This window comes from Carcharodon carcharias, chromosome 5, assembly GCF_017639515.1.
Source record: "Carcharodon carcharias isolate sCarCar2 chromosome 5, sCarCar2.pri, whole genome shotgun sequence".
Taxonomy (NCBI): Eukaryota; Metazoa; Chordata; class Chondrichthyes; order Lamniformes; family Lamnidae; genus Carcharodon; species Carcharodon carcharias.
Genome location: NC_054471.1, coordinates 23,337,624 through 23,355,477, shown reverse-complemented (window position 1 = coordinate 23,355,477; position 17,854 = coordinate 23,337,624). Strand labels below are relative to the sequence as shown.

The following is a 17,854-nucleotide window of genomic DNA, read 5'->3' as shown; positions in this document are numbered from 1 at the left end:
GTAGTGCTGGGATGGGGCCTGTGAGGGGGCTGCCAGTGAGTGGGGTGGAGACAGGCCAGGGCCGATGAGCGTCAGGGGGGAGGGCGAGAAACGGGCTGGGCCTGGCTGGGGGAGGAGGGGAGGGGAACTGCTGGGGCCAGTGTGGTGGGGGGGCTGAGAGATGGGCTGATGCCAGTGAGGGGGGTGGTGTGAAATGGCTGGGGCTGATGTGTGGGGTGGGGGAGGTGGTGCTGGGGCCAGTGAGAGGGGGGTCCTCGCTGGGGCCGGTGATGGCGTCAGCGGGGGGAACAGGGTGGGGCCAGCGAGGAGTCGGGAGGAACGGGCTGGGGCCGGCGAGGGTGGGGACGGGCTGGGGCCGGCGAGGGTGGGGACGGGCTGGGGCCGGCGAGGGTGGGGACGGGCTGGGGCCGGCGAGGGTGGGGACGGGCTGGGGTCTGTGAGGAGATTTGTGGGGTGGGTTGGGCTGGAATGGGCTGTGGCGGGGCCAGTGAGATAAGGGATCGAGGGAAGAAAAGGAAAAGAGAGTTCAGGGCGAAGGATGTGGGCAAGTGAGAAGGGTGAACCAGATTGAGAACAGAGCATGCTGTGAGGGGTATGTGACAGCTGTAATGCACTGGATAGAATGGGAATAGGAGCGCGTTAGGATGGAGCACGAGCTGGAGCACAAGGCAAAACGTGGGATTGGGAACACAAGGAGGGAAACTCTATCCAGTTCAAATTATTTTTCCTCACAGCTCCAGCCAAATTGCATCTTGCAATCCAAATTTTATCGGTCCTTTCCCTGGTCAACACGCATACCTGCCACCCTCTCACAATTGGCAGAGCAAGAAAGAGAAGAGAGCATTTTAAAGAAAGCAACAGTGAAAGGCAAAGAGAAAGATGCTACCAGAAACTCAGGAGATGAGATGACAACACAGACACTAAGACACAGCACATCCTGCAAATTACTATCAGCAAATGTGATGGAAGATCCACTAGAATATAAGAAGTTTGAATACTATTGTAGAAGGGAATTTGGCCGCAGTTTTCCTTTCACTCTTATGAGAAAGATAACTTATGGATGGTTCAAAGTTCACAGTTTTTTGATTTTGTTTCCTGAATAGTGTAGCAATAAGGGCTTGTCCTGTGCATTTGCCCAAATATTAAAACATGCACAAGTAAAACATTTTACAAACATTCTTCCAAGTAACAAAAGGATCATTGTTTTCTGCAGCTTCACAACACTGGTAGAACAAATGTGGTCATGATAAAGCTTTGAGTTATGTTTACATTTCAATAAATTCTATAATTCTACAACACAATCAAATTCCACAGAGCCATTTTACAATGGATTCCCAGAATATTTAACTTCTTTATGAGAAAATTCATTACCTCATGGTCTGCTATTCACTGAAATACAATCATCCATGTTTATGCCTTTCCTAAAAAATTAACTTGTTGCCCCAGTGTCATCAAGCGAAACAAAAAAAATCCCTTTTTAGAGGGGCATTACTAATAAAGAACTAAATCAGGTATTCTATTGATGGGATTTCATTTTTTCCCCTCAAACATTAGTAAGCCATCTTTTTCACCAAGCTTGCCCATAGCTCAGCTTCCATAGCCATTTGATCAAAGGAACGGCTGTTGATCTGTTCCCTCACTCGTTCCCTCATTTGGAAGGCTGCCCGGGCAACTTGACGGGACTCCTCAATGGTTGCTTTCTTCACTTTCAAAATTTCTTCACTCCTCTTGTCTTTCTTCTTAATAGTTTCTTCCATTGCTTGTCGGTGCCATTCTTCTTTCTCCTCGACCTTCTTTTTTATCTGCTGGTGGATCTTCTCTTTCTCCGATCTGGTCTTCTGGGACTGAAGGGCTTTATTTTGGACACTCTTCAGCACAGTTTTCTGAGCCTGTTCAATTTTGAGGTCAGAGATTTCTGCCAATGCTTCCTTACGTTCCTTCTGTTCCTGTTCTAGTTTTTCAGCCCTTGACTTGGCTTGAAGGATCTGGTTTTTCTCCTTGGTTGCTTTTTCTTTCAGCCCTCTCTTTTTTTCTTCCACTAGAAGTTTGTGATTTTCTTTGAATTTTAAAAGCTTCCGCTCCAGTGACATCCTCACCATTAACTCCTCTGCCTTGGTTAGATGGTCAATCTCCCTTTTCAGGATCAGATGCTTCAGCTTTTCGTGCTCATTCTCCAGTTTGATTTTGTTCTGGTCGCTCATTTCTTTCACCAGCCGCTTCTGGGCAGCATTTGACAGCTTTGCCTGTGAAACCTGTACTTCTTGCTCTTTGGTAATTTGCTTGATGGTTTCGGTTTGTTTCCGTAACTGATTTTGATGATGTTTACGGATTTCTGCTTCGTATTTTGATTGTTCTAATTTTTCCTTTTTCTTTAATTCCTGTTTCTCGGCCAACATTCTCCACTTATTTTCTTTTGAAATCACGTCTTTCTCCCGTAGTTCAGCCATCTGTTTTACTTCCTGCTGTATTTTAGACTGTCTCATTTCCCGTTCTTTCCTCCACCTGTGAATACATGAAATTCAATTTATGAAAAGAAATGCTTGTGTTTATACTATCTTTTCTGATCTCAGGACATTCCAGAGGACTTTATAACTAATAAAGTACTTTTGAAGTATAGTCACTTACTCATTTAGTAATGCAGGAAAGGGGGATGGTCTCACAAACAACAATGAAATAAATGACCATATTATGTGGTTTAGGTGTTAGTTTAGAGTTAAGTGTTGAGCAGAACAATGGGAGAGCTCTTTAGAGGCAGACAAGCCTCAGTTTAATGCCTCATCCATACCAACAGGGTAGCACTCACTCGGCACTGCACCGAAGTGTCAGCCTTGAGTTATGCATTTAAGTCAAGAGAAACAAGAGAAAGCTAGCTAGTAATATAAAGATGGATAGTAAGAGTTTCTATAAATATTTAAATAAGAAAAGGGTTAACAAACTAAGCATTAGTCCTATGCAGAGTGCGTCTGGGAACTGATAATGGAAAGGAGGGAGATGTAGGTTGAATTAAACAGATATTTTGCTTCGGTCTTCACTATAGAGGACATAAGTAACATCCTGGAAATAGTTGTAAATCAGGAAATGGGAGCGAGGGAGGAACCTGGGAAAATTGCAGACACCAGGCTGCGGGCTGGCACCAGGTCTGGGTGGATTTCACCCTAAGGTTTTGAAAGAAGTGGCTAGTGAGATAGTTGATGCATTGGGGAAGGCTCCATTAGATTGAAAATAGCAAAATTCAAAAAGGGAGGGAGACAGAAAGCAGGAAGCTATAGGCCAGTTAGCCTAACATCTGTCACAGGGAAAATGCTAGAAGCTATTAATAAAGATGTTATAGCAGGGCACTTAGAAAAATTCAAGGCAATCAAGCAGTCAACATGGTTTTGTGAAAGGAAAATCATGTTCTACCAATTTATTACAGTTCTTTGATGGAGTCACATGTGCTGTGGATAAAGTGGAACTGGTGGATGTACTGTACTTAGATTTCCAGAAGGCATTTGATATAAGTTCCACATCAAAGATTACTGCGGAAAATAAAAGCTCATGGTGTAGGGGGTAACATATTGGCATGGATAGCAGATTGGCTGGTTAACAGGAAGCAGAGTGGCATAAACAGGTCTTTCTCTGAAACAAAAACAGAATTACCTGGAAAAACTCAGCAGGTCTGGCAGCATCGGCGGAGAAAAAAAGAGTTGACGTTTCGAGTCCTCATGACCCTTCGACAGAACTTGAGTGAGTCCAAGAAAGAGTTGAAATATAAGCTGGTTTAAGGTGTGTTGGGGGGGGGGGGAAGAGAGAGAGAGAGAGAAGTGGAGGGGGTTGGTGTGGTTGTAGGGACAAACAAGCAGTGATAGAAGCAGATCATCAAAAGATGTCACAAACAACAGAACAAAAGAACACATAGGTGTTAAAGTTGGTGATATTATCTAAACGAATGTGCTAATTAAGAATGGATGGTAGGGCACTCAAGGTATAGCTCTAGTGGGGGTGAGGGGAGCATAAAAGATTTAAAAATATTTAAAAATAATGGAAATAGGTGGGAAAAGAAAAATCTATATAATTTATTGGAAAAAAAACAAAAGGAAGGGGGAAACAGAAAGGGGGTGGGGATGGAGGAGGGAGCTCAAGACCTAAAGTTGTTGAATTCAATATTCAATCCAGAAGGCTGTAAAGTGCCTAGTCGGAAGATGAGGTGTTGTTCCTCCAGTTTGCGTTGGGCTTCACTGGAACAATGCAGCAAGCCAAGGACAGACATGTGGGCAAGAGAGCAGGGTGGAGTGTTAAAATGGCAAGCGGCAGGGAGGTTTGGGTCATTCTTGCGGACAGACCGCAGGTGTTCTGCAAAGCGGTCACCCAGTTTACGTTTGGTCTCTCCAATGTAGAGGAGACTACACTGGGAGCAATGAATGCAGTAGACTAAGTTGAGGGAAATGCAAGTGAAATGCTGCTTCACTTGAAAGGAGTATTTGGGCCCTTGGACGGTGAGGAGAGAGGAAGTGAAGGGGCAGGTGTTGCATCTTTTGCGTGGACATGGGGTAGTGCCATAGGAGGGAGTTGAGGAGCAGGGGGTGATGGAGGAGTGGACCAGGGTGTCCCGGAGGGAACGATCCCTACGGAATGCCGACAGGGGGGTGAAGGGAAGATGTGTTTGGTGGTGGCATCATGCTGGAGTTGGTGGAAATGGCGGAGGACGATCCTTTGAATGCGGAGGCTGGTGGGGTGATAAGTGAGGACAAGTGAGGACAAGGGGGACCCTATCATGTTTCTGGGAGGGAGGAGAAGGCGTGAGGGCGGATGCGTGGGAGATGGGCCGGACACGGTTGAGGGCCCTGTCAACGACCGTGGGTGGAAAACCTCGGTTAAGGAAGAAGGAGAACATGTCAGAGGAACTGTTTTTGAAGGTAGCATCATCGGAACAGATGCGACGGAGGCGAAGGAACTGAGGGAATGGGATGGAGTCCTTACAGGAAGCGGGGTGTGAGGAGCTTTAGGCGAGGTAGCTGTGGGAGTCGGTGGGTTTGTAACGGATATTGGTGGACAGTCTATCACCAGAGATTGAGACAGAGAGGTCAAGGAAGGGAAGGGAAGTGTCAGAGATGGACCACGTGAAAATGATGGAGGGGTGGAGATTGGAAGCAAAATTAATAAATTTTTCCAAGTCCCGATGAGAGCATGAAGCAGCACTGAAGTAATCATCGATGTACGGGAGAAAAAGTTGTGGGAGGGGGCCGGAGTAGGACTGGAATAAGGAATGTTCCACATACCCCATAAAGAGACAAGCATAGCTGGGGCCCATGCGGGTACCCATAGCCACACCTTTTATTTGGAGGAAGTGAGAGGAGTTGAAGGAGAAATTGTTCAGTGTGAGAACAAGTTCAGCCAGATGGAGGAGAGTAGTGGTGAATGGGAATTGTTCAGGCCTCTGTTCGAGGAAGAAGCTAAGGGCCCTCAGACCATCCTGGTGGGGGATGGAGGTGTAGAGGGATTGGACGTCCATGGTGAAGAGGAAGCGGTTGGGGCCAGGGAACTGGAAATTGTTGATGTGACGTAAGGTGTCAGAGGAATCACGGATGTAGGTGGGAAGGGACTGGACAAGGGGAGAGAGAAGGGAGTCAAGATAACAAGAAATGAGTTCCGAGGGGCAGGAGCAAGCTGAGATGATCGGTCTACCGGGGCAGTTCTGTTTGTGGATTTTGGGTAGGAGATAGAAGCTGGCCATCCGAGGTTGGGTGACTATCAGGTTGGAAGCTGTGGGAGGAAGATCCCTAGAGGAGATGAAGTCAGTGACAGTCCTGGAAACAATGGCTTGATGTTCAGTGGTGGGGTCATGGTCCAGGGAGAGGTAGGAGGAAGTGTCTGCGAGTTGACGCTCAGCCTCCGCGAGGTAGAGGTCAGTGCGCCAGACAACAACAGCACCACCCTTGTCAGCAGGTTTGATGACAATGTCAGGGTTGGACCTGAGAGAATGGAGTGCAGTAAGTTCAGAGAGAGAGAGAGATTAGAATGGGTGAGAGGAGCAGAGAAATTGAGACGACTAATGTCGCGCCGACAGTACTCAATGAAGAGATCAAGAGAAGGTAAGAATCCAGAGGGAGGGGTCCAGGTGGAGGGAGAATATTGGAGGTGGGTAAAAGGATCCGTTGAACGGGGAGAGGACTCCTGCCCAAAGAAGTGAGCCCGGAGACGAAGACGGCGGAAGAAGAGTTCAGCATCATGCCGAGCCCGAAATTCATTGAGGTGAGGGCGTAAGGGTATGAAACTAAATCCTTTGCTGAGCACTGAATGTTCAGCATCGGAGAGGGGAAGGTCAGGGGGTATAGTGAATACACGGCTGGGGCTGGGATTGGAAGATGGGGTGGGGACGGAGGGACAGGCAGGGGTGGAGGGTCCTAGATGGGTGTTGGTGTCGATGAGTTGTTGGAGCTTGCGTTCCTTAGCACTTGAGAGAAAGAGAAAAAGTTTCTTGTTGAGGCGTCGGATGAGCCGAAGAATAAAATGAAACTGGGGGCACGCGCAGCTTTGAAAAAGGGTACGGCGGTGCTGCTGGAGGGAGAGGTCGAGTGTGTTCATATGGCGGCGCATGGCACTGAGTGTGGATCTCAGAATGTGACGGGAACAGCAGTCCGAGAAACGTTTTATGTCCCGGAGATACCTGTAATCCTGGGTGGGTTCGAAACATGAGGGGTGGAATTTCAGTTGAAATCCACGTGGGGTAAGTCGGAGACGGAGACAGTCACTGAGAAAGGAGATATGGCTGTGAAAGCGGGTTTTAGTAAACACCTTGTCAAACACCAGGAGAGAAATGGAAAGCAATGAAGGTGAGCAAGGCAAAAGAGAGATACGGAAATCTTGTCGCAGAGACGAACAGAACTTCTTCAAGGAGGTAGGCATTTCTTGAAAAGCAGTGGCAGTCAATTAAACACAGAGATAAAAACAAAAAAACTGTGGATGCTGGAAATCCAAAACAAAAACAGAACCACCTGGAAAAACTCAGCAGGTCCGGCAGCATCGGCGGAGAAGAAAAGAACCGACGCTCCAAGTCCCCATGACCCCCCGACAGGTCTTTCTCTGGTTGGCAGAATGTGACGAGCGGTGTGCCACAGGGAACAGAGCTAGGACCTGAACTATATTAATGACTTAGGTGAAGGGATGGATGGGATGGTTGCCAAATTTGCTGATGATACAGGTAACATTAGGTAAGAAAGTAAGCTGTGATGAGGACATAAGGAGGCTACAAAAAGATATTGATAGGTTAAGTGAGTGGGAAAAGATCTGGAAAATGAAGTATAATGAGGGCAAATGTGAAATTGTTAATTTTGGTAGGAAGAATAAAAAAGAAGCATATTATCTAGATGGTGAGAGATTGCAGAGCTCTGAGATTCAGATGTATATTCGTGTTCTGGTGCATGAATCACAAAAGGCTAGTTTGCAGGTACAGTAAGTAATTAGGAAAGCTAATTATCATTTCTTGTGATTACAATAAATATAATTAATTGCTTACAAAAGTAGGGAAGTTATGATTCAGTTACATAGGGCACTGGTGAGACCACATCTGGAGTATTGTATACAGCGCCGACCTTCTTATTTAAGGAAAGATGTAAATGCATTAGAAGCAGTTCAGAGAAGGTTTACTAGACTAATACCAGGAATGGGCAGGTTGTCTTATGAGAAAAAGTCGGACAGGTTACACTTGTATCCACTGGAATTTAGAAGAGTAAGAGGCAACTTGATTGAAACCTTTAAGATCCCGAGGGGTCTTGAGAGGGTGGATGTGGAGAGGATGTTTTCTCTTGTGGGAGAATCTAGAACTAGGGGTGAATGGCAGGGGTATGGGAACCTGAGCAGGGAGACAGAGGAGGGGGAAACAAGGATAGAAACAAAAGACAGAAAAGTAAGAAGCAAAAGTGGAAGGCAGAAAAAACAAGGGTGTAAAACAAATGGGGTTATAGTGCAAAATAAAGCCAAGATGACTAACAAGGTTAAAAAGAGAAGTCTAAAGATTTTGTATCTTAATGCGTTCACAATAAGATAGATAAATTAACAGCACAAATAGGTATAAACGATCATGATATAGTTGTAATTACGGAGACATGCTGCAGGGTAGGATAGGAACTGAACATCCCGGGGTATTCAATATTTAGGAAGGACAGACAAATAGGGAAAGGAGGTGGGGTAGCAATGTTAGTAAAGGAGGAAGTTAATGCAATAGTGAGGAAGAATATTGGCTCAGAAAATCATGATAGGGAATCTGTTTGGGTAGAGACACCAAGGGGCAGAAAACATTGATGGGGATTGTATAGGCCCCCAAACAGTAATGGAAATGTAATGGAAGGCATTCAACAGGGGTGCAACTGTAATCATGGATGACTTAAATCGACGTATAGATTGGACAAACCAAACTAGCAATAAAACTGTGGAGGAGAATTTCCTGGAGTGTGTATGTGATGGTTTTTTTAGACCAATATGTTGAGGAACCAACTAGAGAGTAGGCTATCCTAGACTGGGTATCGTGCAATGAGAAAGGATTAATTAATAATCTTGTCGTGCGGGTCCCTTGGGGAAGAGCGACCTTAAAATGATAGAACTGTCCATTAAGATGGAGAGTGGAGAAGTTGAAATCGAAACTAGGGTCCTGAATCTAAATAAAGGGAACTATGAGGGTATGAGGCATGAGTTGGCAATGATGGATTGGGGAACCTTACTGAAAGGGTTGACTGTGGATAGGCAATGGCTAATATTTAAGGAGCGTATGCATTAATTACAACAATTATTCATTCCTCTCTGGCGCAAAAATAATACAGGTAATGTGGCTCAACCATGGCTTACAAAAGAAATTAGGAATAGTATTAGATGCAAAGAGGGGACATATAAAATTGCCAGAAAAAGCAGCAAGCCTGAGGATTGGGAGCAGCTTAGAATTCAGCAAAAATGGACAAAAAGATGATCAAGAAGGGGAAAATGGAATATGAGAATAACCTTGCAAGGAACATAAAAACTGACTGTAAAAGCTTCTATAAACATGTGAAGAGGAAAAGATTAGTGAAGATGAATGTAGGTCCCTTACAGTCAGAAACGGGGGAAGTTATAATGGGGAACAAAGAAATGGCAGAAGAGTTGAACACATATTTTGGTTCCTTCTTCACAAAAGAGGACACAAATAATTTCCCAGAAATGTTAGGGAGCCAAGGGTCTAGTGAGAGGAAGGAATTGAAGAAAATCAGTATGCGAAAATAAAATGGTGCTAGAGAAATTAATGGGGTTAAAGGCTGAAAAATCCCCAGGGCCTGATAGTCTACAACCCAGAGTACTAAACGAAGTGTCCCTGGAAATATTGGATGCATTGGTGGTCATCTTCCAAAATTCTACAGACTCTGGAGCAATTCCTACAGATTGGAGGGTAGCAAATGCAACCCCACTATTTAAAAAGGGGGGAAAGAAAAAACAGAAAATTACAGACCAGTTAGCTTATCAGTAGTGGGGAAAATGCTAGAGTTTATTATAAAAGACGTGGCAGCAGAACACTTGGAAAGCATTAACAGGATTAGACAAAGTCAGCATGGATTTCTGAAAGGGAAATCATGCTTAACTATCTACTGGAGTTTTTTGTGGATGTAATTCGTAGAATAGATAAGGGAGAATCGGTGGATATGGTGTATTTGGATTTTAAGAAGGCTTTTGATAAGGTCCCACATAAGAGGCTAGTGGGCAAAATTAAAGTACATGAGATTGGGGGTAATGAACTGACATGGATCAAGAATTGGTTGACAGACCGCAAACGGAGAGTGGGAATAAATGGGTCTTTTTCCAGGTGGTAGGCACTAGTGGTGCACAGCAGAGATCAGTGCTTGGGCTCCAGCTATTCATGATATATATAAATGACTTGGATGAGGGAACCAAATGCAATATTTCCAAGTTTGCTGATGACACAAAACTGGATGGGGTTGGGAGTTGTGAGGAGGATGCGAGGAGGCTTCAGGGCAATTTAGACTAGTTGTGTGTGTGTGGGCAAACACATGGCAGATGCAGTATAACGTGGATAAATGTGAAGTTATATGCTTTGGTGTGAAAAACAGAAAGGCAGAGCACTATTTAACTGGTCTTCTTCTTATCGTGTCCACGGATAGTCTATACATGCCCCAGCCAGAACTGGACACATTTTTGCGCCTTGTTGAATTCGGCAAGAGCTGCAACAGTGCAGGGTTCCTCTAGCGATAGGCATTGCAGGAGATGTTGCATAGTCTGTGGTTCAGTTCCACATTCACAAGTTGTCGGGCTGGTTGTATATCCCCATTTGCTTAGTGACACCCTTGAACGACCTACACCAGTCCTAAGTCAGTTAAGGCACTTCCAGGTTGCCCAGTTGCAACTAGCTCCTGGGAGAAGGCTTTCATCCCGTAGAATTTCCATCGCTGGGGGTTGTTCAAGACTGGTGAGCTGGTCTTTCCATATTTAACTGGTGATATATTGGGAAGTGTGGATGTACAAAGGGATCTGGGTGTCCTTGTACACCAGTCAATGAAACTAAACAGGCAGGTGCAACAAGCAACTAGGAAGGCAAATAGTATGTTGGCCTTCATTGCAAGAGGATTTGAGTTCAGAAGTAGAGAAGACTTACTGCAGGGCCTTGGTGAGACCACACCTGGAGTATTGCATGCAGTTTTGGTCTCCCTACCTAAGAAAGAATATATATGCCAGATAGGGAGTGCAGCGAACGTTCACAGGGCTGATACCGGGGATGTCAGGATTGTCTTATGAGGAAAGATTGGATCGACTGGGCCTGTATTCACTAGAGTTTAGAAGAATGAGAGGGAGTCTGATTGAAATGTATAAAATTCTAACAGGGCTAGACAGACTGGATGCAGGGAGGATGTTTTCCCTGGTTGTGGAGTCTAGAACCAGGGGCCACAGTCTCAGCATACAGGGGAGGCCGTTTAGGACTGAGATGAAGAAAGATTTCTTCACTCAGAGGGTGGTCAACCTGTAGAATGCTCTGACACAGAAGGCTGTGGAGGGTCACTGAGTATATTCAAGAAAGAAATTGATAAATTTTTGGATATTAGGGGCATCAAGGGGTATGCAGGGAAAGCGGGAATATGGCGTTGAGATAGAAGATCAGCCATGATCATACTGAATGGTGGAGCAGGCTCGAAGGACAGAATGGCCTATTCCTGCTCCTAGTCTCTATGTTTAAAAATAAGGCATCGCTCATTTGAGACAGAGATGAGGAGAAATTTTCTCCCTCAGGGGGTAGCAAGTCTTCGGAAATCTCTTCCTCAAAAGGCAGTGGAAGCAGAGTCTTTGAATATTTTTAAGGCAGAGCTAAATAGATTCTTGATTAACAAGCGAAAGGTTATCCGGGGTAGGCAGGATTGTGAGGTTGAGGTTACATTCAGATCAGCCATGATCTTATTGAATGGCGAAGCAGACTCGAGGGACCAAGATCCTGCTCCTAATCCGTATGTTCATATGTTCATACGTAAGTCAGTCTCTGGAGTGGGACTAGACGCCATAACGAATGCTGAGCTAAAATAGACCACTTTTATGGAGAAAAGGGGGTAGCATCGAGGAAAACATCTTGAAAAGCAGTTCTAACATTTTATTTCATAAATATGATGCAGTACTTAACAGTATTACTATTAAGAGGCTACAAAATAATTAACCTTTTACAAGTACACTTAAATCCTTATGGTAAATTATTGTACGCTGAAAGAAGGTATGCACATGATGTCAATTTTAGTTGCTACTCAAAACTTATAGAGCTAATATTTGGTGCTGCCATATTGAGATTGCCTCAGATGATGAATTTATTGCTATGTGCAGAACTTAGAGAGACTTCGGTTTAACTTGTGTTTGGAACAATGTATAGCTTTAAGGTTAATTTATATTTTGTATTTGGGTGTTAAGAAAAGTGAAACCTGGTTTTAGTTTCATTTAGAGGTTTTTGTGAGCTGGGTGCCGGGAAATCTGTGTCACTGTTTGTATACATTGTCACAAACACTTTAATCACAGCAAATGGTTCATCTTCAAGGACTAAGAACATTCTTAAAGGGTTAATGTAGGACTCTGGCTGCTATTTCTGGAAAAAAGCATCCTTTTACATCCTTAAACAGCTTTTAAAAAGCTGGAAACCTCTTGACCCTGGTGGACTGTGTACAAAAGGGGTCACATGGTAGTTTATGGCTCTGAAAAAAACCTTACCTGGAAAAACTGTGTATAAAAATTGGTTTTGCTTTTGAGAAGAGAAAAAGTCCAACTGCTTGTGAAAGGAAGACAGCAGCCTTTTTGCAATCCAGAGCCAGTTCACATTCGCAAGTGAATATAAGCTGTTCCTGAGTTGCTATGTGCTGGAATAGAGTACCTGCAGGTGCTCCTGGAGCCCGCCAGCAAGCAGTGCAAGAGTCATCAACTGTTTCACAGATCAGCGCTGAGGCACCAACCGTATAACCTGGATGCCATTTCAAGGACTCAACCATTTTTCCTTTTCCCTTGAACCATTGACTTTTAGCCTTTCACAAAGTTCCTTTATTTTTATTTTATTATTGGTGTGTGTATGTGTGTGTCTGTGGCTGTGTGAGAGAGACTTAGGGTATCTCGAAAAAGTAATTAGTATACTTTCATATTCCAAACTACATGTTAATAAGTTTTGCCTTTCTATTCAACAACACTGATTTTATAATAAATTTGTTTATTGAAAGAAACCTGGTTAAAGTCTCTCTTATGAGTTTAGGGAACTTGTGGATTTACCCTGAAGTTGAAATAATAGTGAGTTCATAGTGCGAGGTTTTTGGGTGTCTCAGGGAGAAATACCAGCTGAAGAAAAGCATCTAGTAAACAGTTAGCAGTTTGACAGAAGAAAACTGTTTGAAACTGAGCTAACCCAAGCAAGAAACCTTGGTGTTGAGGTAGTGGTAAATCTCCAATGGGGCTTTGCATCTGTAAGGGTTGTTGGGATAAAAGGAATAGTATCAATGTAATCAAATGGATTATTATCTGGTGTGTGCAGCTTAACTGTAAAAAATGATCCGAAACACTTCACAACGAGCATCATGAAGCAAAATTGGACACTGAGCCACATAAGGCAATATTAGGACAGATGGCCAAAAACTTAGTCTATGTTTTAAGGAGCATCTTGAAGAGATAGAGGCAGAGAGGGTTATAGAGGGAATTTCAGAGCTTAGGGCCTTGACAACTGAAGGCACAGCCACTAATGATGGAGAAATTAAAATCGGCAACGCTCAAGTGGCCATAATTAGAGGGCCACAGATATCTAGAAAGGTTGTGGGACTGGAGGAGATTATAGAGATAGGGAGGGGCAAGGCTATGGAGGGGACTTGAAAGTATTCACTGCAACAACAGTCAATACCATGAAGTGAAAGTACATGGGTTCACAAAGGCAAGTCTGGATGAGAAGCCATTCAATCAGCTCATTCTATCACAGAACCTACAATTCTTCTCCCCAACACTGAATTTAACCCTCTCTTGCATGACTCCAGACTCTTGCTTCTGCTATCCTACCCAGAAGACTATTCCAAGTAATTATTACTGTGTAAAACGCTTTCCAGCCTTGCCTTTTCCCAAGTTTGTTTCCAACTCCCTTTATCCAACAGCCATGCTTTAACTTGATCAAAAGGATATCTAGTTAGTTTACATCTGTAAAATTCCCACTCATTTAAAATTAAAACAGAAAATGCTGCATCACAATCAGGCAGCAACTGTGGACAGAGAAAGGTACGGTTAATGTTTCAGGTCAATGACCTTTCATCAGAAAGTCATTCATCTTCCTCCTTTCAAGGCTGATGATTCAAACGTTTTCTAAGTCTTTTCACATAATTCAGTTTTCTGACCTTTCTCTGATTGCCACTCTATTCAGTTACTGATCTGTGCAATGCCAAGCCAGGTAACCTGAATGTAGCATATCTTCAAATTTTCCAATCGGTGTTGAAAAAACATAGCTTTCTGGCAGTCTGAAGGCCAATCAATCACTTAAAATCTTTAACATATTAAAAAGAAAAATAGACTTTCATAATTATATTCAACTGGTCAGCATTTTCAACCCAAAACTCGTAGACAATGAATGAAGAGGGACAGCTAAAATGTCACAAAGATTTCAGTAAAGTGTAACAATTTTGAAATTTTCAGCTACTAAACCCTTGGAATTTCAATAAGATAATGGTAAGCATGCAAAATTATCATACCATATCCACGAACTTTCTTCAAACCTTGGCTTGTGCCAAGTACTATTGCAGTGCTTCCCAAGCTGTAAGTTGCAACACTGTCACGAAGCAGTGAGTGGGGTCACAAGCTTCCACTCCTTGGAAACTGCATTCTGCACTGAAAGGAGACGGCCAGCCCTGCCTTGCACTGCTCCTCTCTCAGTCACTCTCAGACATGTGGTGGAGGAGAGTGATGGAGCTGGTGGGTGGGCAGACAGGTTCCATAAACATCTTGTGTAGGCCACAAAACCCTAAGCAGGGCAGCAGCTGCAGGACCTCTCCCAGTGGCAGACCAAGGTTAACTGCTGCCATCTTTATATGGAGCAAAGTGCATCAGGGTACATGTGCGGCTGGCATCTTTATAGAGGGCAATATGTTCAAGTAGACAAGGTTGTAAAGAAGGCATATGGAATGTTCTCCTTCATTGGCAGAGGTATAGAATATAAAAGTAAGGATATAATGTTGGAATTGTGTAAAACACTGGTGAGGCCACAACTGGAGTATTGTGTGCAGTTCTGGTCACCACATTACAGGAAGGACGTAATGGCTCTGGAGAGAGTGCAGAGGAGGTTTACAAGAACGTTGCCAGGGTTAGAAAAGTGTAGCTACGAGGAGAGATTGGATAGGTTGGGGTTATTTTCCTTAGAACAAAGAAGGCTGAGAGGTGACTTGATTGAGGTGTACAAAATTATGAGGGGAATAGGTAGAGTGGACAGGATAAAATTGTTTCCCTTGGTGGAGAATTCTAGAACTGGGGACATAGATTCAAGAGAAGTGGCAGAAGGTGTAGGGGGTCATGAGGAAGAACTTTTTTATGCAGAAGGTAGTGTGTGTCTGGAATTCGCTGCCCAAGATAGCGGTAGAGGCAGAAACTCTAAACTCTTTTAAAAAGTACCTGGATCTGCACCTTAAGTGCTGTTAGCTGCCAGGCTATGGGCCGGGTGCAGGAAGGTGGGATTAGAAAGGGCACCTGGGTGTCCTCGGGCTGGCATGGACAAGATGGGCTGAATGGCCTCCTTCTGTGCTGTAACTTTTCTATGGTTCCAAGGTTTAATATGCAGCACAGCAGATGTGCAGCTGCCATTTTTATAGGGGGTAATGTGCAGCATGGCGCATGTGCAGCTGCCATTTTATAATGGGTAATGTGCAGCACGGCACATGTGTAGCAGGGCGCATGTGCAGCTGCCATTTTTATAGGGGGTAAGGCGCAGCACAGCGCATGTGCGGTTATCCTGGGCCAGGAAGCAGAAAGTGAGGGCTTTCACTGAACTTTCTATCACCAGGGGTATAGAGAGCTTGACTGAAACTTACATAATGACATTTTTACAAAATACTTTAAAACACAGATTTTCATACTTATTTCGTGGATTATATATTGATCTATAATACGCAAACCCTAATAATTATATACTGAATGTTACTAAGCTGCTTTATTGTGGTTTTGTTTTTGTTAGCATCTGAAATCATATTAATTTTCAAATGCTAAAATGGGGTCACATTGGAAAATAGTTTGGGAAGCTCTGTACTCGAGACATCTCCCTCTGAGGGAGGTAGATGAGGGAGAGGGAATAATTTGTGGTGATAATTTAAATATAGGACAATTGATTTGACATGGTGCACATCTCATGATTTTCTATATTTATTGTGCGTGGAACAATTTTTTGCCCATGGACTGGAATTTTGCATAAGAAATCCTAGAAGTAGGGAGAATGAGAGTTTGAGTTGCTTAGTGATAATAAATCACATACCTTAATTAAGAGCATCACAGAAGAATCACAGAGGCATACATTAAAGCAGCTATGTATGGTGCCAATAGGCTAAACAAGCCTCATAACAAAAATACAATATAATGTTTAATGTAGTTACCTGCCAATACTCTTGATTAAGCCCTTTTGCCTTTCAGCCTCCTGCTTCATTTGTGCTAATCTTTCTGCCCTCTTCAGTTTATCCCAGAACTGCTGGGCTTTGAGACACTGTTCCAGCCTCTCCTGTTCTTCCTGATGTTTAACCAGCATTAATGCTGCAATCTTCCGATCACGTTCAGGAATGATCACATTGGTTTCCCTTCGGATCTCACTGACCAGCTTGTCCAGTTTCTTTGCTGTAGCAGGGGACTGCCTTAGATCACCCAGACTGGTGTTCTTCCGAAAATACCCACTCACACTGGTGTCCTCTGAATTCTTCCTCTTTTGCTGCACAGAAGCCCAAATGTCCGCTGGTCTTTTACTTTCTTCTCTTGAAATAGCCCAACTAGATGGTGTGTTCTTGTCATCTGATGGAAGGGCTTTTGAAGAGCTTTGATCTTCATGGAGAGCATCCAGAACATGACTGTTGGGGAAACCAGATTCATTTGTAGATCTCTGAGCAGAAAATTTCACAAAAGTTGGTATGGGTGTTCTTCTGGCTTTTTCTTCCTCTATGATGCGCTGTCTCTCTTCTCTGCACTCTGTAAATTTAACAATAAAACTATGTACTAAAGTCAGCTTGCAGCCACTTATTATAAAATTAAATAGATGGGCAGGCCAAAAACATGTAACCCAGGTTTCATGATCAAAGCAATTTTTGTTCCATGTATTGGAAAAAAATAGTCTCCCCAGGATCAATTCAGCAAAAGAAGAACTGAAGAGGGCAAAAGAAGAGAAAAAGAACTTGCATTTATATAAGTACCTTTTACCAAGTTAGGATATTGCTAATTGTTTTACAGCCACTTGTGAAGTGTAGTCACTATTATATAGGAAAATACAGCAGCCAATTTAGGTATGGCAAGGTCCCACAAACAATAATGAGGTAAATGACTAGATCATCTGTTTTAATAATATTATTTGAGGAATAAATATTAGCCAGGAGACCAGGGAGATTTCCCCTGCCCTTCTTTAAGCAGGGCCATGGGATTTTTCTTTACATTCACCTGAGAGGACTAACGGGATCTGGATTAACGTCTCAGCTGAAAGATGGCACCTCCTACTATGCTGCACTCCCTCAGAACTACACTGATGTGTTACACTAGATTATGTATTCAAATCTTTGGAGTGGGACTTGAACTCAGGCTTTTCTGACTCAGAGGCAAGAGCGCTATCAACTAACCTATTGTTCTTTGTTGCAAGGCCTGCGAGCCAGTGGTGGCTCCAATCCTCACCAAGTGCAGCTTCCCGAATCTCCCTTTCCTGTAATCTCTTTCAGCGTCATGAGATTTGTTTTAATGTCGTTTCCAATGTGACTGGCCTGGTGCCGCTTTGGAGCAGCCTCTTGCCACTCCCCAACCTCTGAGTTGCGGCAGGATCTTGAACAAGAACGCATGTCCAGGAGAGGGAAGGGGCGAGAGGGTGAGTCAGGGAGTGGGAGGTTCTGTGAGAGGGTGGGTCAGAGAAGGCAAAGAGGCTGCACTTCAAAGGTCAAAGTAGGGGGAAAGACCACAATGCTGAGGGTTGGGGAGGAGGAGGATCTGCAGCGACCAGGAGGATCAGGGACCAAGAGGTTCAGGAAGCAGGATTGGTGGCAGACAGGAGGTGACAAGTACGAAGTTACATTTTTCTTTACATCTTTAAACTTAATTTATTTTAAAAGATATTTCATTTACCAATGTAGGAATTTAGCAATGTAGAATATTGCAACTCAGATGATATAATGTTTTAATATTTGTTTTTTCT

General features: G+C 43.7%; 1 protein-coding gene across 1 annotated transcript in view; it reads right to left on the bottom strand.

Annotated features, from left to right (window-relative positions):
- Positions 1-412: 412 nt before the first annotated feature.
- LOC121278390 (coiled-coil domain-containing protein 177) overlaps positions 413-17,854 on the bottom strand; it is a 29,911-nt gene continuing 12,469 nt past the window's right edge. Inside the window, exons 2-3 of the mRNA XM_041188764.1 lie at positions 16,074-16,653; positions 413-2,502 (exon numbers count right to left, since the gene is read on the bottom strand). Of these exons, the coding sequence (XP_041044698.1) occupies positions 1,551-2,502; positions 16,074-16,653 (1,532 nt within the window). The 3' untranslated portion in view covers positions 413-1,550. The remainder of the gene's footprint in view (positions 2,503-16,073; positions 16,654-17,854) is intronic.